Source organism: Sciurus vulgaris (genome assembly GCF_902686455.1).
Source record: "Sciurus vulgaris genome assembly, contig: HiC_scaffold_261_arrow_ctg1, whole genome shotgun sequence".
Taxonomy (NCBI): domain Eukaryota; kingdom Metazoa; phylum Chordata; class Mammalia; order Rodentia; family Sciuridae; genus Sciurus; species Sciurus vulgaris.
Window position 1 is genome coordinate 7,530,702 of NW_027632793.1, and position 22,385 is coordinate 7,553,086.

A 22,385-nucleotide genomic window follows, 5' to 3' on the forward strand; every position below is an offset into this window, starting at 1 on the left:
AGAGCATGGGATCTGAATTTAAACAGTAGAAATTGAACAAACTCCCAGTTTTGGTATTTTTAGTGATGTGAATTTCAACAATTTACTTCAACAGTGTCTGTAAGATTCAATTTCTGTAAAAGTAGAATATATTTCTCATGGCACTATCCTATGACATAAATAAAAAGTTTATGAAGGGCTTATCACAGACATTCAGATATTGATCTGTCTAGCCCCTTTTCAAGAAAAACCCAATAGTTTTTGCAGTATGATCAGTTTACTTTTGAAGAGTACAATTTCCACATTTTTCAACAAATTTACAGAAATACGAGTTTAAAATCATCACAGATTTTTTCAAGAATTCTTTCCCTTTGCATATTTACTTCTCAAGCAATTTTAAATAACTGCATCAGCTTTAAATATGGAAGAGTTAAATACCACTTTGCCTGCTAAATTGGGACTGTTCCTTTTATTCACTTCATTTTAAAAATCTGAATATCAATATTTTGATTATGATAAAATAAATCTTGTTTTACATGTGTGAAAATTTTTGTCAAATTCCACTTTCATAAAATCCCTCAGAACGTTATACCTATGTTAGGTTATATTTCAGAAATACTTTACATGGAAAATTCTAATGTACTCTATGCTTTTCACACTATTCTGATTTTCTGCTTTTGTATTTTGCATCTGGAATATTTTTCCTATGTACTTAATCCACAATTATAAACTTTTACATTCTACCTTCATCCTTTGCATTTTATGAAATGTTTTCAAAATCAATAATTTCCTAAAAATATAACTCAAAAAATGCAGCAAAAGTCCTTATTTTGTAGTAATAGAAGGGGTAAATAAGAACTAAAGTTATTGACTTATGAATTCTTTACAAAGTCTCTTAAGATTATCTATGATGAACAGACTTTAAAATAAAATATTAGATGAAACTTTTATTTTGAATGTGATTTAGTTGAATGTTCAAACTAAATGATTAGGTATAATTTACTGTTTGATCAAAATTAACAAAATATAATAAACTATATTTACAACTCAAATTGAAAAATCACTTTCTAAAGAAAAAGTCTCTGCTTTATATTATCATAATTTTCCTATGGATTATAGGCAAAGAATGAAATGATATTGTACCACAGATGGTTATTAAAAGCAATATGAGGATGATTTGAATAAGATGTACATACATAATTTAAAAACAAATATTAGGGTTTTTTCTCTGAAATTTTTGCTTGCAAATGAAAAGAATCAGCCCAAATCCACATATTGTAATAGCTGTCCTCTTCAAAATTCTACTCTTCCATGTGGATACTTCTTCCATTAATGGTATACGAGTTGGATCATTTTCCCATTCATTTTGCAGCTAATATTTAGAATGGAAAAAAGGATAGAGTTAATATACAAAAAAATAAATAAATAAAATAAAATGACATCTTTTTAACATCTGAGAAATGGGTCCATATTAATTCACTTGATATAGAGGGAGGCAACTCAAGATTCTAATGAAGATTTAAAGTGAACACATCTTGAAAGAGAGCTCTTCACCATCATTCCATAACTGTACATTAGTTTTACATTAAAAATAAATGCTTTCATAGATTATCAAATTTTAAAAAGGTGCTTTTAAGTCTTGAGATAAAGTTTCTTTAATTATAACTTAAAGTTCATATTTTACCTGTAAGGAATAACAATTGATACTTACTTCCTTTCATATTAAATATCAACTAATGTCTTAAAAAAGAGTGAACCATTCTTGTAACAAATCTACAATAGATGAAAGTGAACAAAAATTGGAAGAAAAGATGTTTGTGCTGGAAATGAAATACTTTATTTAAATATAATTGCAGAAACACATGTCAACAAAAACTGAAGTGGTCCTTTTACAAATAATGTGCAAAAGAAGCCTCATTCAGTGTGGAAAAAGGGAGATAGGGAGACAGGGAGGGAGGCAGAGAGGAAGGAGGGCAGAAATAGGAGAAAGAAAGGAAAGGAGAAATGCTGCTGGGTGGGTCAACAAGAAGAGAATAAGCAGAAACCAAAAGATCCTGGAGACAAAAAGAATCAGGTGGATTTATAGAGCACTATTTATTAGAAACATCCTGTGTGGGAGTAGTGATATAAATATTTTCAAATAGGCAGAAGTAATAACTTCTAATGTCGACAGTGTAAATATTTAAATTACAAGGCCTGCAAAATTAATTTTAAACTTATAGCAAACAGACAGAGTGCAATGCCAATATCATTAAGACTGTCATCTTGGTGTAACTTCCAAATGGCTTCACTCAGCAAGATTCCTTTTGACACTTTTGCTCCATTTACTGAATTCTGAGGCAGTCATTCCTTTTTTTAACCAATTACATAGGATGACCCTTTCTGACGGGAGCTGTCACTGTGCTGGTTTAAAGAGGTTGAGTGGTGTTAAAGTCTAGCCTTGACCTCCCCCACCACTCTCTTTGTTACCTCCACAGACTTATCTGTGATAACTCATGTTTCTTTTTTAAAACTCTTTCAGTTATTATGGTAAACTTTGAAACATTAAAATTTTGACAAGCATAACAATATGTTCAAAACCAAGAAGTCATATTGATTCCTAAGTTAATTCCCATTATGATAATTATTACTTGAAAATTAATCAAAAGAAAAAAATTCAATAGCTTGCTCAAAAATTTTTTCCTGCCCAAAGAACTGTATCTGATATTATTATAAACTAATAAATGTGTTCTCAAGTCTAGTCCTTATACAGAAATCTGTAAATTCTAGATACACAAAGACACTGAAAAAGAAGGCCTTCTATGCACCTACAGAATGATGAAAATTCTCTTGCCAGGCACAGTAGTGCATGACTGTAATTCCAGCAGCTAGGAGACTGACGCAGGAGGATTGAGTGTTCAAAGCCAGCCTCAGCAATGGTGAGGCTCTAAGCAATTCAGTGAGGCTCTGTCTCTAAATAAAATACAAAATAGGGCCGGGGATGTGGCTCAGTGCTCCAGGACCGCTGAGTTCAATCTCCAGTACCAAAAAAAGAAAAAAAAATTCTCTTTACAAGTACAGTACACATTATCAAAATAAAAGTTATGGTACCTGATTGCATTATCTATGTTTTAAAGTCAACAAGTCTCTAAAGCAATGCTTCTTAATTTCCTTCATTTCAGAAAACTCTGGTTCTCTCTCTCCGATTTTATATCAAGGACTCCATATGCACTCCCCACTTATCCACTCCATCTTTGTTAACTTTGAACTGGAGAAACCAAATTAATAACCAACCTTGAGGAAAGTATGTCTTAGGGAATTCCCTACATTAAAAGCTGATACTTTTGACAGGGGTTGTGGTTCAGTGGCAGGAGGCTCACTTGGCACACATGAGGCCCTGGGTTTGATCCTCAGCACCACATAAAAATAGAACAACAAAATAATGGTATTCTGTCCATCTACAACTGAGAAAATATTTTTAAAAGCTGATGCTTTGTAGGAAATTTCTGTACACAAATCCTTCCAGATTTTCCTTGAATCCCCCCGAAAAGTATTACATTAAGTTAAAATAAATTCTTCTAGATAAGTTAGAGGTAGTGAAAATGAATGGAGCTATAATTTTTTGTCCTCAGCCAGTTCAGGCTCTATCTAGCTTAGGCAGAAGAGAGGCCTGACATACAGCAGGCAGTCCTATGTTAGGTGAATGAATAAAGTCAGAGCACAACTTCTAAGATACCTCTTTCACTGTTAAGGAGTTACTTTCTCAGAGAATTATAAAATTTATTGCTCATTTTCCCATTTACTATATATTTTCCCCACTATTACTTTGTAGACTTTGCTTCACAACTTCTTTTATTCTCACTTTAAGGACTCATTCTGATTAAATATTATGTTATAGTCAGAATGACAAATTACCTGGGACATGTATAAAGTTTATTTTGAGGAAAATACCTTTTTTGATAAAATATTAGTGAACACATTGAATTACAGGATGAAGCTGTAAAATTTAATATATAACCTAATTTTCACAAAATATACATCACAAAATCTTTATAGAAATAATTTTTTTAATTAAATACACATGAAAAACTCAGAACTCAGAAGTGAGTTCCTTAGATGCCTCTAAATGTTTTCCTCTACTCTCTTCTCCTTCAACAAAGTCCTATTTCAGCAGTTTAGATCTTGGTATAGCCAATTTTCTTTAAATCACCTGTTCATAAAAGCAAATATACACACCTATATGAATACAAAAGCAGAACCAAAAAGCACCACACTCTTTAAAAAACACAAGTCAAATTACAAATTATTATAGAGTCTGGCCAATAGAAGGAATATTTCATCCACAATTGTATTAACAGAGCTATATTTCATTTTGGCCTTCTGCAACTACATAGTTACATATAAATAATGTATAGAAATTTCTATAATTTGACCTTCATTAATTTTTCAACTGGCTGAACATCATTTTCTGTTTCTGGTGCAGAGAATTGAACCAAGAGCCTTATGTATGCGCATGGGCTCTACAGCCCAAAGCTACCTACCTGGTCCCTGGGTGTGCACATTATAACAAACAAGTATACCATAATTTATCGAATTATTGTCCTAGTACACAACACTTATGGTTTAGACAATTTTGGAATAAACTACTACTGAAGACAGAAATGTCTTTATAGTCCTTGGCACATCTTGCTGCAATGTTTTTGAAAGGTTTGCCACCAGTTTCACTGAGAATATTAGCCTGGTGAACTCAACTAGAAAGAATATCACTGGGGTAACACCTTTTCCCTTGCTGACCAAAAACATGAAAGCAGCATGCTTCTGTAGTATGCATTTCTTTAATGACCAGCAAAGCTTGTTTGCTGTGTGAATTTCTTCCATTGGAAACTGTCCTTTTCCGCTTGTCTCCATGTTCCACTCGCTGCTCTCGTCAGAGCTGTTCCACTGTCTAGCATCTTTTGTTGTAAAAATTTTGCATAATTACCCTCCTCCCCTTTTAATATTAAACATATACCTGCTGAATTAAGTCTTTTAGTTTGCAAACTTCTTCCCTCAGATCTTCAACATTACTAACAAGTTCTTCACAAACTGAAGTAAAATTCTGGGAAGAAGCCCATTCCAGGACTGTCTGTTAATATTTTCAAAAGTCACATTTTAATTAATGGAAAGAAATTTTTCAACTTTATATACATAATGCTTACACAAAATTTCTAAACTCTAAATTATATAATTGAGGTTTTTTTTTTTTCAGGAAAAATCCTGACACCAAAATAAGTCAGTAATTTTATATACATAGTAATTTTATATAAATAATTCAGTAATTTTGTATAAATAGTTGAATCAGCTTGCTAAATGTATTTCCTAAATATATGTACATATAATATGGAAATTAATATAATATTTGAATAAATGATTCCCATATTAATATTACATAAGATCACAGGAAAACAAATTAATTAATTTTTTTATTACAATCAACAGCTAAAACAACTGTGAATAGCTAAAACATAAGTTTGTTTTCGCAGGTCACTTTTTTTTCTCACTAAAACTTCCTTACTAAAACAACTTTATATTGATAATAGTTTTTAGTAACACTCAACACACTGTTTTGTTTCAACTTTCATTTGGGTCTCCTGTTACTTTATATTTTCAACAATTACATTTCCTTTAAGAACAAATGGGAAGTTCATTACAGGGATTGGCTTAATTTTTGGTCTTATTCATTTTCCTTTGCTTGTGGGTGAGAACACAGTATTTTTCAACTTACTAGTATGCAAAGGAATAATATTAAATTAATTTACTTAATTTGATATTATATTGAAAAACTGATATTTTACCAAATCAGTACTCTTAACTGAATTATCATGAACTTATTTGGAGTGTTCTTCAGCATTCAGACTTTATCCCTTAATAATTTTGGTAGAATACCTTATGAGGATTTACAGGTAATTCAGTAATGATATTCTTTACAGCTGTTATTAAATGGACACACTGTGTGCTTAATTTCATAAGGAAGTTGAGGAACTCATCACAACTAAAGAAAGGAAATAAATACACAGAAATCACTTAAGAGCAATTTATTCCCTTCTACGGGGCTAGATACAAAATCTAGTTATAAAATTAATAGATCCTTTAAAAATGTTTATAGATTAGGTAAAATGTATTAGGAACTAAATTAGGCCCTGAACTATACCAATTAAAAAGAGGTGAAAAATAAGTTTTAATCTTAAGGATCTCATATTTCAAGGCGAATGTGGACACACAACTATAACATTGTTACCTGAAGGGACACACAAAAAGGAAGATAAAACAACCAATATTTGAGTATCTCCTATATGAAGACACCACTAGTTATTTTTACATATGTTATTTCTTCCAATCCTCACCAACAACTGCTAATGTTAATACTAGTTTATAAGTGAGTTATTAAAGGATTTTAAACAAAAAAGTATAATGTCAGGCTTTTGTAGAAGAAAGTTTATTGGGAGAGTGATGTGACTTAGAAGAACACAAAAACAAAAGTAGATAGAATCATTGGGAGACTAATAGAAAGATACATCAAAGAGATGATGAAGGAAAGCTTAAACTTAGGATCTGACAGTCTCACTGGAAGGAGGAGGTTGAGTGGTAGTGTAAGAAACTTCTAGGATAATAAATTGAAAAATCTCATGATAGATTGCATGCAAAATAATAGGAAGAATCTAGAATGATTCTCAGTTGTTTGCTTTCCATCAAAGTTGGTGCCAAGCAGAGAACTCAATTTGAGCATGGGTGGTGAGAATAAGGGATGGAGAGAAAACACCATGGCATAATAATTAAGAGCACAGACACTTGCATCAAGACTCAAGCTGAGTTTGGAATCAACTTCCACACTTACTAGCTTTATAATCCCGCACAAGCCTAATCTTGAGCCAAATGTTTCCATATCTCTAGAATGGTGACAACAGGACTTTCAGAAGGACTGCAGGAGGGATTATAAAGCGTTTGTCTTCCAAACAGCTGGCATTCAAGCAGACTTAATTATGGTAATGACTGCAATTAGGATGAGAGGCAGGTGGTAACCACTAGTAAGCAGTAGATAATGCAGGTCTTACAAGGGTATTTATTCTGAGGTCTACAGACTCCTGAGTATACACACAATTCAGAGGTTCAGTGACTTCCGTGGGAAAAAAATTACATTTTTATTTTCACTAACCATTAACTGGAATTCAGCCTTTCTTGTGAACATAATAACAAATCACAAGAGTAATTAGAAATGTCTGTGATTTGGTCAACATTAGAAATCAAAACTATGATCACAAAGAAGATCATTAGAGAAAAAGGGCATTGCTGTGAAGAGAGGGGAATTGATCAAGGCTGAAAAGAAAAGACAATAAAGAAAATGTAACTTCAGAAGTAGAAGAAAATAAGGAGTTAAAAGTGGCTATGAATTACAGTACAGGGGATGATTTCAAGAGGAAAAGGTCAAGCACATTAAATAAGGTAACTACTGATTTTGACTAAGAGAAGATGCTATTGACTAGATTAGTTTCAGTAACACAATCTAATATACAGTGAAAAGTACCAAGAGACACAATTCAATGAGTTAGCAAAGGATGTGAACAACTAATTCAGAGAAAAAGAAACAAAAGTTGAAATGATAATAAATATGGGAATACAAAATGCTATATTCTAGCAAAATGACAAGAATTAAGTAGATCATTAACATTGAGAGTTGACAAGTTCATGAGCTAATCTTTGTGGAAAAGGCTTTAATAGTATCTACTAAAATAAAAATTTACACAAAATCTATTACTACAGAACCAAATGATACTTTTAAATCCAAATTCTTAGATGTAGAATTATTTCATTATAGTGCATATAATGTTTCTTTTACACCATTTCTAGAATAGGTTATCAAGCAAAGTAAGCCTTAAGTAAAATTAATAGGAAACTTTTCTTTAAGACCCCTTACAAGAAAGTATATAACATTTTCATTTAAGAAAAGTCTTATCTGTTAGCCTGAAAAAATTAGGTTGGAAATATTGTTTATAAAATATAAACTTTATGACCATAATATGTATATATATGTCACTGACAATGAAAAACACCTTACAGTTGCTTTTGATAAGCAAATTGAAAATTAAAAAAAATTATACTACTTGGGAAAAGAAAGTATTTATAAAAGCATTTTCAAAATACAAGTAATTTTTATTCTATTTTCTTTCTGATCTTTACTATAGAAAGGACAGAACTTAAAGAATATAAGACATTATTGCTACCCAAGCAAGTAACACTAATTGCTTGTATTTTTGTTTCCATGTGATATTTATATATACTTACAATTTAGATATTTGTGCTCCTTAAATATGGAAATTTTGGTTATTACCAATTAAAAATAATAACTACTCAACAAATAATTCATTAATGTGAAATATTTTTCATGAACTCAAGGAAATTATGATCCATTCAGAACTGCCATTGGAAATATCAAATGATATCAGTTATGTAATTCTTCAGAGTACCATTTTTATTATATAATGTGAATGGTGCCTCCCCATCAGAACCACACATTATATAACCTACAAAACTTTGTATGACAGCCCTAATAATTTTGCACCTATTTATTCAAAATAAGCAAATATGACACAGGTATGGTTTATTTAATCAAATTAGCTGTGTTTGTGTGTTTGTGTGTGTGTGTGTTTTAACTAAGCTAACTATAACCAGGCCCATCCTTGTCAGATTTTACCTTAGGCCCGGTAACATGAGGCCTCGCCACGACTTGCTTCGTCAAATAAAATATGATTGGAAGTCACTGTGTGACTGTTGAACACACATTTAAAAAGCACCAACTGGCCTACTGGTTCTGCTGTGTGACTAGTGCACTTCTTTTTTTCCTTTGCCATAGAAAGAGCTTATCACATACTGGGACTGTTCCTTTAGCCTGTTCTCATCTAACAATGTGGAGAGCTACACAGCTAATCAATAATAACCAAGAAATAAACTTCACTGTTGAACTGAGAGAGATTTAAAAATTATTTGTTATAACATGATGTAAGCAGACTAATACTCCATATTTAAAATTTGAAGTCAAGTATTAAGATAAAATTTAAAATCTATAATAAAAACATTATATTTAGGTACTATGTACTCATTGTAGAATATCTGTAAATAATTCAAGCATCAACATTTTTACCACTCAAAGATAATAACTGGTATTAATAACTGAAAATAACTGGAAAATATTCTACTGTAATATTTTCTTATAGTACACATTTTATTCAAGTATTTGTGTTAGGAATGTACACAAATGACATTATACTTCACATGTTATTTTACATTGTACTTTTTATGCTTATTCTGTTTCTATGACACCAAGGTTCAAAATAATCTTGGTGAAAAAAAACTATACTGATGTAATCTATTTCAACAATTTTTTGGGATGTTACATATTTAGTTTGAATATTTTATTTCTTCTAATTAGTATACATGAGAGTAGAATGCATTTTCACATATCATACATAAATGGAGTATAACTTTTCATTCTTCTGGTTGTATATGATGTAGAATTACACTGGATGTGTAATCATTTATACAAATAGCGTCATAATGTCTGATTCATTTTATTATCCTTCCTACCCCTGTACTACCTCCCCACCCTTCACTCCTTAGAATATTTATAAACAATAGAGGTGAATAATACATTACAAGTAACATTATCTATCTATGTAGATTTTTCTTTTTTGAGAAGGAATAGTTTCTCCATAACCACAATTGTGAGAAACTTGACACATTCAAGTAGATTTCATGTAGCTCAGAGCTAAGAAAAAATATCTGAGCAGAAATTGATAAAAATTTCAGACATGAATGAAAATTCATTGTTTCTGTTCAAAATATCTCAAAGTTGCTGTGGAACGGCAACTTTTAAAAACTGACCTTTTTATTCTACAAATCTACCAAAGTAGGAAAACAGTAAATGAAGTAAGCATATACATTCTTGGAACAGAAATTGTAAAAGTTTTTACACATACAAGAAAAGCATCTTAAAATAAATGAATAGCTAAATTGTTGAAGTTAACATTACCAAGAGATTATATTCAATCAATTCAATTTTTCCTGCTGTTCGACTTAATGACAATTTTTTTCATTTAAAAATGACTTTGAACAAATGGGAAGTACGTTTTCATAACAGCATGGAAAACAAGTCTTTGATTTAATAATAAGGTCAAATTCCTGGAATATATGTCTGCTAGTTTTATTTTTTTAATTCAGCAGTTTTAATAAGTAATTCATTCAGAATTCTACACATTCTTAAGTCTATTAAATCCCACAAAGAAACTTCATACTGGCAACCCTTACAGTATACAAATAATATCAAAAAATTTAATTTCAAGTGAGTTTATAGAGCCTGGCATACTCCTTCACAGAAACAATAATGAAAAAATGTAAACAAAATGAACAAATATATTCAAAGTTTATTGCTTTTAAAGTCTTCTCAAATGATATTCTCATACATAAATAGGGTAATTTCTTATCTTTCTGATTATACATATTGTAAGATCACATCAGCCATGTAGTCATATATGTACGTGAATAATGTCTGTTTCACTCTACTATCCTTCCTACCTCCATACCCCTTCCCCTTCCCCTCCACATTCCTTCAATACCTTCTACATAATATACAGAAACTCAATTCTTCCCTATCACCCCCCATATTGTGAATTAGCATCCGCATATCAGAGAAAACTTTTGACATTCAATTTTTTGGGTTTGGCTTACTTTGTTAGCATGATATTCTCTAACGCCATCCATTTATCAGCAAATGCCAAAATTTCATTTTTCTTTAAAATCAAGTAATATTCCATTGTATGTATGTGTGTATGTGTATTTATGTATGTGTGTGTGTATACACACACACACACACACCACATTTTCTTTATTCATGCATCTGTTGAAGGGCATCTAGGTTGGTTCCATACTTTAGCTATGGTGAATTGAGCTGCTATAATTATTGATGTGACTGTGTCACTGTAGTATGTTGATTTTTCAGCCCTTTGAGTATAAACTAAGAAGTGGGATAACTGAGTCAAATGATGGTCCCATTCCAAGTTTCTGAGTAATCTCCATACTACTTTCCATAGTAGTTGCACAATTTTGCATTCTCATCTGCACTGTATGAATGTAACTTTTTCCTCACATCCTTGGCCCTTACTCTTGATAAGTGCCATTCTGACTTAAGTGAAATGAAATCTCGGAGCACTTTTGATTTTCATTTATCTAACTGATAGAGATTTTCAACATTTTTTCGTATGTCTGTTGATCGACTGTTATATCTTCTTCTGTGAAGTGTCTCTTCAGTTCCTTAGCCCATTTATTGATTGGGTTATTTGGTTTTTTGGTGTTAAGATTTTTTAAAAATTCTTTGTATATGCTAGAGATTAATGCTTTATCTGAGGTGCATGTAGTAGATTTTCTCCCAATCTGTAGGCTCTCTCTTCACATTTATTGTTTCTTTTGCTGAGAACAATCTTTTAGTTTGAGTCCATCCCATTAATTGATTCTTGATTTAGCTTCTTGTACTTTGGAGGCTTATTAACGAAGTCAGATCCAGGCTGTCATGGTGAAGATTTGGGTCCAACGTTTTCTTCTAGTAGGTACAGGTTCTCTGCTTTACAGCCTAAGTCTGTGATACACTTTGAGTTTGAGTTTCAGGCATGGTGTGAGATAATTTCATTTTGTTGCATGTGACTTTCCAGTTTTCTAGCACCATTTTTAAATAGGCTATCTTTTCTCCAGTGAATGTTTTTTGCACCTTTTTCTAGTATGAGATATCTGTATTTATCTGGCTTTTTGTCTGTTCTATTGGATACCATTTACATTTCTGTTTTGGTGTCAATACCATGCTTATTTTATTACTACAGCTCTGTAGTGTAGTTTGAGGTCTGGTATTGTGATGCCTCCTGCTGCGCTTTCTTGTTAAGGATTGTTTTGGCTATTCTGGGTCTCATTTTTTCAAATGAATATCATGATTGCTTTTTCTAATTCTATGAAGATTGTCATGGGAATTTTAATAGAAATTGCATTATATTTGTATAACATTTTTGGTACTATGGCCATTTTCACAATATTAATTCTGACTATCCAGGAGCATGGGAGATCTTTCCATCTTCTAAGGTCTTCTTCAATTTCTTTCTTTAGTGTTCTGTAGTTTTTATTTCAGAGGTCTTTCACCTCTTGATAGATTGATTCCCAAGTTGTTTTTTTTTTTTTTTTTTTTTTTTTCTTGAGGTGACTGTGAATATTAGAAACAATAATACCCTGGTATTGAAGGTAAGATTAGAGGACTCTGAGGAGGCAGAAAAATGAGATTCTTTATAGGGAACTCATAGGACTTTATGTAGGTTTGAGGTAGGGACAGGGGGTTCTGGGGATTGAACTGGGGGGCTTTCTACAAGCTAGGCAAGCACTCTACAGTGGAGTTATATAATATATCCCCAGCTTTGTTTTTTAATTTTAGTGACGGTCATGGTCTCACAAAGTTACTTACACTGGCACCAAACCTGTGATCCTCCTGTGTCAGTATCCCAGTAGCTGGGATTCGCAGACATGTAAAATCATGCCTAGCTACTGCTAGGCACTTTTAAGGGCTCTAGAGGAAAAAATCTGTATTTGTCCTCTGCAAAGACATTATTACTAAATTTGGTGGATGTAATAATAGTTTTTTGTTTTTTTTTTTTTTTTTGGTACTGAAGTTTGAACCCAGGGTAACTCTAATACTGAGCTACATCCCAAGTCCTTTCTATTTTGAGACAGGGTCTCCCTAACTTGCTTAGGTCCTCACCAAGTTTAGGAGGTTAGCCTCAAATTTGTGTTCCTCCTGCATTAGCCTCTGGGTCACCAGGATAATAATGGTTGCTTTTTGACCCAAATGAAACCAAAAGGGAGAAGTGGATGAGAATTTTCTAATTATTAAAAGAACAAACAGGAAAAAATGAGTTAGGAGAAGCATACATAAGAAAAAACACTGTTACCATGTACAATGAGAAGCAGAAGATGAGGGAAAACATAGTTGGTAAGAAAACTCCAAATAGTGAAGAAAAAATACGATACAAAAGAAAATTTCATAATTTAATTATCAGGTAGTATGGTTAAGTAGGAGAAGCTCACGATTACTTGGTAGAAGAAAAACAATTTTTATGGGTTATTCAGAATTCCAAAATCAAGGTTTTTACTATAGGAAATGTCTACATACAAAAATGTTTTTATAAAAATTACTAAATATACAATCATAATCTAAAGCAAAAGAAGTCTTATGAGTTTTCTTTTTAAAACAAAATTTCTACTTAGTTATACATAACAGTAGAATGCATTTATGTATTTTGATAAGTCATACATAAATTAAGTGTAATTTCTCATTTTTCTGATTATATGTATTGTAGGATCACATGATATATATATACATACATACGTGATAAATTTTCTATTCTATGTTAAATCCTTCTATAAGCAAATACCCTCCAGATGTTAAGTATTATGTACAATGAAACTATTACCTTATTTATTCTTGACATCATATTTCTATTAATTTGGTCTAACAGTGCTAGCTTTTCATGGCTAGGCTGTGACACTATGAAGATAAAATTAGCAATCCACTAAAACTTTGGTGATTCTTCAGGTGCATTTAATTATATATAACCCATCCCGTAGTAGTACAATTAATTTTGAAATTTTCATTTATCCTTACTAAATATGATCCTGTTAAGTTTGGGAGGATTTGCGTCAAGCTGCCAACAGACCACAGAAGAATCTGTGTAACTATGTCAACTGACAGAGAAAAGCATTGATAAAATTCAACAGTCATGATGAAAAATTTTAGAACAATATGAACAGAGCTGAATATTCTGTCTCAAAATACTATCTACAAAAATCCGTATATAGTTAAAATCATGGTTAGTTGTAAAAAAAAAATGGAGTGATTTTCCCTTAAGAATGAGAAGAAGACAAGAATGCCCATTATTCACCTCTTTTATTCAACAAAATACTAAAATTTCTGTCCACTGTAATAAAGAAGAAAAAGAAAAGGCACAAAGATTGGAAAGGAAGAAATTTTCAGATTTCTCTGCACACCACATTTCTATAGAAAATCTCAAAGAACCTAGAAAACAAACCTCCTAGATTTAGTAAGTGAGTTTGGCAAAGCTGAAATATTCACAGTCAGAGGATAGAAATAAACTGCATGTGGAAACAAATAAAAAAGCCAATACCACCAAGAATGCTCTAAAGACAATGAAAGCTTAAATTCTGTACATATTGTTAGATTTATGCAGTAAAAAATTACAAAATGATGATTAAAAGAAAACCTTGAAATAGTAGCCATATCTATGTTCATGGATTTACTAGACTTAATATAGTTAAGATGTCAACTTTGCATAGGATTAGTGTCATTACTATAAAAATCTCAGAAAAGTTTTTTTGTAGACACAGAATAGCTTAATTTAAAATATATATGAAAAGAAAAAGGTTGTATGATAGCCAAGACAATTGTGGGAAAGAATAAAATGATAGGAATATTTTTTCCTAATGTTAAGTCTGACCATATACAGTTAGAATAATCATGACAGTACGATAAAAATTGAACATTGCTAACTGGAAAATCTGAAATCTGAATCAAATTTCTGAGCACTTTGGATTTTTGGATTAGGGATGCTCAATAGGTAGCATCTATGCAAATATTCCCAAATCCAAAAACACTTAAAAAAAACTGTAATATTTCTGATCCCAAGCATTTCGGATGAGGGTAGATAGTCTACATATTCTTACAGAGGGAGACACTTGAAGAACCTGGAATAGAGAACCCAGAAGATTCTACACAAATATGTCCAATTAAAATTTAACAAATAATGAAAAACAATTCTGAAGAAGGAATAACCTTTTTAACAACCAGTGCTTGAACAATTGGACATCCAGAGCCCCCAAATGAACTTCAACCTCCACCATACAGTCACAAAAATGAACTGAAAATGTACCATGGACTTAGAAAAACATTTAAGAATCTAATTTTCTTAAACTTGACACTAGAAGTATGATCTATAAGAGTGAAATGCTAGCCCTGAAGATTTAAATTTTATTCTATGCAAGACCCCATTAAAATGAAAATAAAAATTACAGACTAAAAAAAAAATTAGCACAAATCCAACAAAATACTAGAATATAGACAACTTCCCAATATCAATGTTAAAAAACAATACATAGAAAATTAAATGGGGAAGAGACAGACATTTCACCAGAAAGGATACACAGATGGAAAATAAGACATGAAAAGCTATTCAACACCTTTATCCTTTAAGTAAATGCAAATAAAATCAAAATGATCCATCACTACACACCTGTAGAAGTGGCTAAAAATAATTAGTGTTTCACCAAATGCTGATGAGTATGCAGAGAAACTGGATTACTAATATATAGTTGGGTGAACATAAAACAATACTGACATTTTGGAAAAAAGGAGACTTGGTAATAAAAACAAAACAACTAAAGGGTAGCTCCCAAGCAACCTTTTTTTTTTTTGGGGGGGGGTGGGGGTTGCTGGGGATTGAACCTAGGGCCTTGTTCTTACAAGGCCCATGCAATCTTTAAAATGCTCTTCTGATCATTTTGCCAAGAGAAATGAAAACTTACTTTAGAAAATAATCTTATTCACAGCAGCTTAATTTGGAATAATCAGATTCTAAAATCTACTTAAATGTCCCTCAATGGGTAAATGGTTAAAATATGGTAAAAACATACCATGAAATACTACTCATCCACAAAAAGGAATAAAGTATTGTACTGATACATGCAAAAACATTGACTGAACTTAACAATAATCACAAAAAGTCAATTTCTAGAAGACATTTACTGCATGATTCTATTTATATAACATTCATGAAATAATATCATAAAGATGAAGAATAAATTATTGTTTGCTAGGTGTTAAAATGGGGAAAGGGATGAGTATGGCTATAATGGGGTTGGATGAGGAAGCCAGTAGTACAGGAATATTAAAAGTGTTGAGAGTGGTTAGATGAAACTATACATGATATAATTACATACTTAAATATACACACACAAATGAATGCATGCATAACCAGTAAAATACAAATAAGCTCTGCAGATTGTTAGGTTTGGATATTATACTACAGCTATGTAAGATATGAACACTGGGTCAAACTGCATGAAGGATGCATGGGACCTCCCTTTTTATCTCTGAAATATCATGAGAATCTACAATTATTTAAAAATACAAAGGTAAAACACATTCACTTCTCTATAATTTATTAATAAAATGAAATAGATTTGGATTATTAGTAATCAGTGCTTAACAACTTTATATTACTGGAAATGAAATTTATATCTTCAAAATAAAATATCTCACATAATAAAGGTTGAAAATATAGCTAAGTGCATGTGAGAAATGCTTTCTTATTAACAAGAGAAAATATAACTATTCTAATTTTTTTCTGTTTCACATCTAAAAGAATTTAAAGAGTGTAAGAACTATACTAGGAAAAGCATGGTATCTCTTATATAGTCTGATTTAACAAGATGCAATAAAAAATAAAGCATTAATGTTTCAACATGAGTTAAGATGGTGTGCTGCTCTGCTTCTTAGTATAACTATAAAAATTGACTTTATAAAGGTCCTATTTCTGAACAGAGAATATTTCAAAATCTCTTTCCTTGAGAAAATGTTATAAAATCAAATGACATAGACATTATCAAAATTAAACTAAAAAAGGACAGTTGATTCTACATAATATTAATATAAATTGATAAGTTAACTTTACCTGATTTCCAACTTTGCCACTTCAGGTAACTCTACAAAATTTATCTCTTCTACTTCCGGTTCTTTAACAGCAGCCAGAATTTTCTGCTGATCTTTATTGGTAATCCCAAACTAAGTAAAAATAATTTTAAGCTGTAGTTAAGATAATTATACTGGAATGATTTAATCTTCAAAATCATTAAAGAGGTTTTCTGCTAAAATCTGCATCTTGAAAAACAGACATATTAGAAAATAATATACTAAAATATATGGTTTGCTTATAAGTGTGATGATATAGCTATTTACACTATTAAAATATTTTTGCAATATATAATAGTTGTGATAGAATCTCAAACCCAATTATTAGAGTTTAATACATAATAGTCAAAACAACAGAGTACAAGTTGATAGAGTATGCTTATTTTGATTTTTGTAATAATCAATATTAGTGATTCTAATAATAATTTCAGGTTTTAATCAAAATTAGTGATTACAATAATTTCAAGTTTCTAATGCGTTTAGGTAACAAACTTCATTGCTTTTTTACACAGCCTATTTATTAAAATATCTCTAATATTTCTCACACTATTTTTTAATTATTAATAATATTAGATGTCAAAATTATGACTTTTTATTTGTTCTTTTTAGATATACATGATAGTAGACTATTTTGACATATTGTACATACATGGAGCATAACTTACCCTAATTAGGATCCCATTCTTGTGGTTCTATATGATTTGGATTCCATTGGTTGTATATTCGTATGTGAACAAAATAATATCTTGATAGTTTTGAGAAAATGATAATAGTGGTAGTATTTGTAAGACACATACATATATCCACATACATTTAAAAAATACCTCTTATTTCTAAGAAGTCTGTTTTGCAAATCTATTTCACATTTGGAAATGAAGGACTGGTTTTAACTGTGATATCATGACCACCTAAAGGAACAAAACTACAACTTTATGTCTTTAAATGCTTTTAAAGTAACTTAAGACTATAATCAGATTTTTGAGTTTTTCATTAATCATATTTAATCAAGAACCTAATAAAATATCAATCAGTTTGTAACCCTAGGATTACTGAAATAGAAAATAAAGGGAGGTCCAATTTAAAAAAAAAATTAGTATAGCTAGAGTTTTTGAAAATGATACTAACTTTGCAAATTCATCTTTTTTCATGATCAAAAGGTGTCTTAAAGCTATAACCCTTTCCTGTAAAAAATGTAAAAAAAAACCCTATTACCTTTCAATATAAATAGTATGAAGGGAAGTAGTTAAGTGTACATAAGATAGCTAACTGCTGCTCTCTTAAACAACTTACAACTTTCCAGAGAGGAAAGAGATGTAGATAGAGAACTACACTACTGTGTAGATAATATATATTCACCTCAAAAAGTATAAATATAGCTAGTTTTCCAGATTCAAATAACATGATTATTTTCAAATTACAATTTTGCTTACATCACATGAAAACATTTCTATAAAGTTGAATAGAAATTATATTTATGCTAAAGATTACTCCAAATAGAAAAATAGTTTCAAAATTTTGAAATAGTTTCAAAATTGTACAATAAATCCCAACTCTAGTCAGGTATGGTAGCATATGCCTCTAATTCCAGTGGCTCAGGAGACTGAGGCAGGAAGAGTTCAAAAACAACCTCAGCAAAAGCGAGGTGCTAAGCAACTCAGTGAGACCCTGTCTCTAAATAAAATACAAAATAGGGTTGGGGATGTGACTCTGTGGTTGAGTGTCGCTGAGTTCAATCCCTGGTGCCCCCCCAAAATAAAACACCTGAACAAAATTTCCATTCTCTTAAGGGGGATCTGTTTTAAGTACTAATTTATTGCTACAGTATCCTCATAGTTCTCATCTACTCAAATCCACAACGTATGCTTAAAGTACCTAGGTAATGCTTGGTGTATGGGTCTAATTTAATATTCAAGACAACTTTACATTAGCTATTATTGTCTTTAAGGGGAATAAACATTTGAGTAACATATTGTGGTCAAAAATCAGAGGAAGAATCTTATGTCATGTTTGGTTTAAAATCATGCTTCTAGTCTTCTATGCAAGATGATCAGCAACTGCAAAAACAAATGGCTTTGTTGACAGAGGCACTGGACTGTTGGAAAAAGTTGTTAAATTCAACTAGCTTATATTTTATGTAAATATAATAATAAAATTTGGGGATATTTATTTCAAGTTTCAGATGGGATATATTACAAATTATGCAGAAAATGTACAGCATTCATTCATACGCATCCTTATGAATTACAATTGAATGTTATATTAACAAACAAATAAACATATATAAATCTCACCTTTAGTAAGTCTGTCATATGTTCCAGTCCAAGACCATGTAAAAATATTTCCAGATCCCCAAATGCTGTGTATGAACTATACATATTTATAGCAATGTCAATTTCAGAACAGACTATCAATGTACAAATAATAAATATACACATATTTCAAAGAAAAAATTAGAAAAGTAGGAATGAATATAGAATATATTTGTAAATGTACACTCCAGATTTGATGCTGTATCAAGGATTGAGCAAGTGTTAATTCTTTTCTCATCCACCTGGGCTGGAACTGAATCCAGGGCTTTGTAAATACTAAGCAAAGCAAACCACTGAGCGATTCTCCTCAACTCAAAGCAGGCTTTCCTAAGCAATGATATCAGAGGAAATGGGTGATGGCAAAGTGTTGCTCATCTTTCCTAAGAATGAAAATATTCAATATCTGCATGTAAAAATCTCTTTAATTTTGATAAGTAAGAATTATTGAACAACTTTATATGGGGTAGAAAATGGTTTCTAATTGTATAATGAACAATAGTGCTCAGGAAAAATATTTTTAGTTTTAGCTTAAACAATTAGTAATGTGCTTAAAATACTCAGAAAGCAAGGGATAATATAGTTTCAATACTAACCACATATGCTGAATCCCTTAAAATACATTTTACTTATATTTTACTAAGTTTACATTTAAAATCAAAGTTGTTATGATTAATATTGGTACACATAAACAAAACTCTCTAAAATTATGGAGAACAATACACCTAAAACTCAGACATTTCTAAGTGATATTTAAAAATGCTTATCAAATATAAAATATCATATATCTTAAATACATCATTATATTTAGAATAAGTAGTAAAAGCATGCATTTTTAACTTATTTACAGGAATTCTTTTGAACTAAAATATGTTACCCAAATATTGGATCTTTTCCTTTATCAGAATCTGCTGTCAATTGTTTACAAATAGTCTCTTCTTTAGTTAGCTCTTGAACCTTTTCTTCCAATGGATTTAAAGTCAAAGAAAGAAAGTCGAAGATCTGAAAAGGTTCAGAAATTAGCCAAATATAGTTAATATTTTATATACTTTTAAGTGCACTTAAAAAGAAATAACATGATTATTTTTCAACTGGAAAATAAAATTTTAGCAAGGTATAAGGGACAGAATTTTCATGACCTGTCACCCTGAGAATGACTTTTATAAACTCAAGTAAATTCTTCCTTGACATAAAACAAGCAGAAGAGTATAACTAATTCAAAAGAGTAAAATTAGAGTAGCATTTTTAGTAATATATAATACAAAACTAAAATGCCATTTTGATAAATGACTCAGAAATATCAAGTTTAAGGTAGTAATTGAAATACATTGCTAAGAGAGAAGGAAGCAATAAACTTGTTTAAATGTATACAAATCTCAACTATATACCTCAATGCAATATGTAGCTATGTAATTTAGGAGGGGATAAGTGAGGAAACTGAAAGAAATCAATTCAGCTTCTGTCAGGGTAGCTGCCTTAAAACCAAAGGTGAGATGATGATGGTGCACAGATGATGAAACTAGTATGGACTGGAAGAATCAGATGAACCAGCAGAAAGGAATTTCTCCTCCATAGCTAACAGGCCCACACTAATAGGTGTGGCATGCATATCAGTGAATCAGATGAGAGGCCTAGTATTTTGAAGTTTTTGTTGTTTGAAAGGCAGCGATTATTTCATTACATTGTGAGCTTCTTTGGCTATTACTACTACATGAACTATTACTTCTACTACTTCTTCTTCTACTACTACTACTACTACTACTACTACTACTACTACTACTACTACCACCACTACAGCTAGTACTAATCTACTGCTGCACTGGAAAGAATCCATATCCCTGGGTATGGCAAATGTGCAGTCTCTTGGGCTGCTAAATTCTGATCTCTAGATATCTAGTTTTCTGCACAGCCAAACCTTTGTGAAAATATTTTAAATCATGTTTAGGTGTGCTGCGGTAGATTCATTTTGAACCACGATTCGTGATGAAATTCATTTCTTTATTCCTTAAAAAATTAGACTGATTTTGACTGTGTATATGCCAAAGAATTTGACACAAAATCCTTCTCTGCAATCTGTCCTATATGTGAGGCTTTCAGAACACATTTTGCTTATGATTGGCTTATTTGAATTGTTCACTACTTATCATGTGTTTTAATTTGATTTTTCTTTTCAGATGTGGAACGTGCATCTGTACAGAAGGGTGGAAAAAGATACATGAAGTGACTGAAACCAGAGTATTCAGTCAAAGAAGATGTGCCACTATCCCACATGGGTATGATACAAACAACCCTACATATATTAGCTTTGATTTTGAAAGCATATATCTGATCAAGTGTGTTCAGAAAATCTTTCTGATGAGAAATAAACTATATCTACCCCTGGATTCTCATCAAAACTTTGGACTTTTAGACCTTAAGACAAATGAGGGATAGGTTGCGTGCTTAACATAACATGGATCAAACCAATCTGACAGGTCACTCATATGTACTGCCATCTTATTACTTCAGCTTTGATGTTGAACATCTCAGGTTCCTTGCTTGCTCCTCTGCATACACCTATCTGAGTTCTCTAGCATTCTGCATCTTCACATTTGTACTTGTACCCTTGCCAAAGTACTTATGGTGATCAGAAAGATGTTCTTACCATTGGAATCTTAACTCTACGTTTTACTAAAGTGGTAATTCTGACATCGATTTAGTCCATTCCAGTCCTGTGGTTGTATTCAAGAAAAATCCCCAAAGGAAAAAAAAAAAAAAAGAGAGAGAGAGAAAACCCAAAGCTAATGAAAACTTTATCAATGCTATCTAACATTCTTATCACTCAGGCTGAAGTTCATACTCATTCAGTAGGAATATGAGGTGCTATAGATACATGCAATTTTTTGTGAGTATATATCTAATTTTCTTGTCAGTTTCTCAGGACTTATATGCTTCCTGCAAGGTAAATGGTTGTCTGCTTTTGTGTTTCATTAATGAGTGAATGGTGTGTGAAACAGGAAACATTACAAAGTGCCTTGTCTCCACGAACATAAAGCCTGCCACCAGCAGGAAACATAGAGTTCCCCAAAATGGAAACTAGATGAAGGGAACAAGGAAACTGAAATCAGTCAACTTTTGCAGTACAAGTTCTATGAAAACATCTCTATTAAGACCTCTGAAATGATTGGCAACTTCTCACTCATGATTTATATGTTTCCTGCAATGTGTTTGTAGGATTTGCCCCATGATGACAGTGTAGTTGTTTTTATCAAGGTTTGAAAATATTTCTGTCACTGCCTGAAGAGATGGTGTTTACAAAA

General features: G+C 31.4%; 1 protein-coding gene across 1 annotated transcript; it reads right to left on the minus strand.

Annotated features, from left to right (window-relative positions):
* Window positions 1–1,180: 1,180 nt before the first annotated feature.
* Window positions 1,181–20,920, minus strand: LOC306652515 (ankyrin repeat, SAM and basic leucine zipper domain-containing protein 1-like; the record flags this gene model as incomplete). Its single annotated transcript, XM_079125368.1, has 8 exons — window positions 1,181–1,351; window positions 4,970–5,083; window positions 5,884–5,989; window positions 16,764–16,873; window positions 17,905–17,961; window positions 19,072–19,147; window positions 19,964–20,088; window positions 20,873–20,920. The coding sequence occupies 8 exons, from the start codon at window positions 20,918–20,920 to the stop codon at window positions 1,181–1,183; spliced, it is 807 nt and encodes a 268-aa protein (XP_078981494.1).
* Window positions 20,921–22,385: the final 1,465 nt, after the last annotated feature.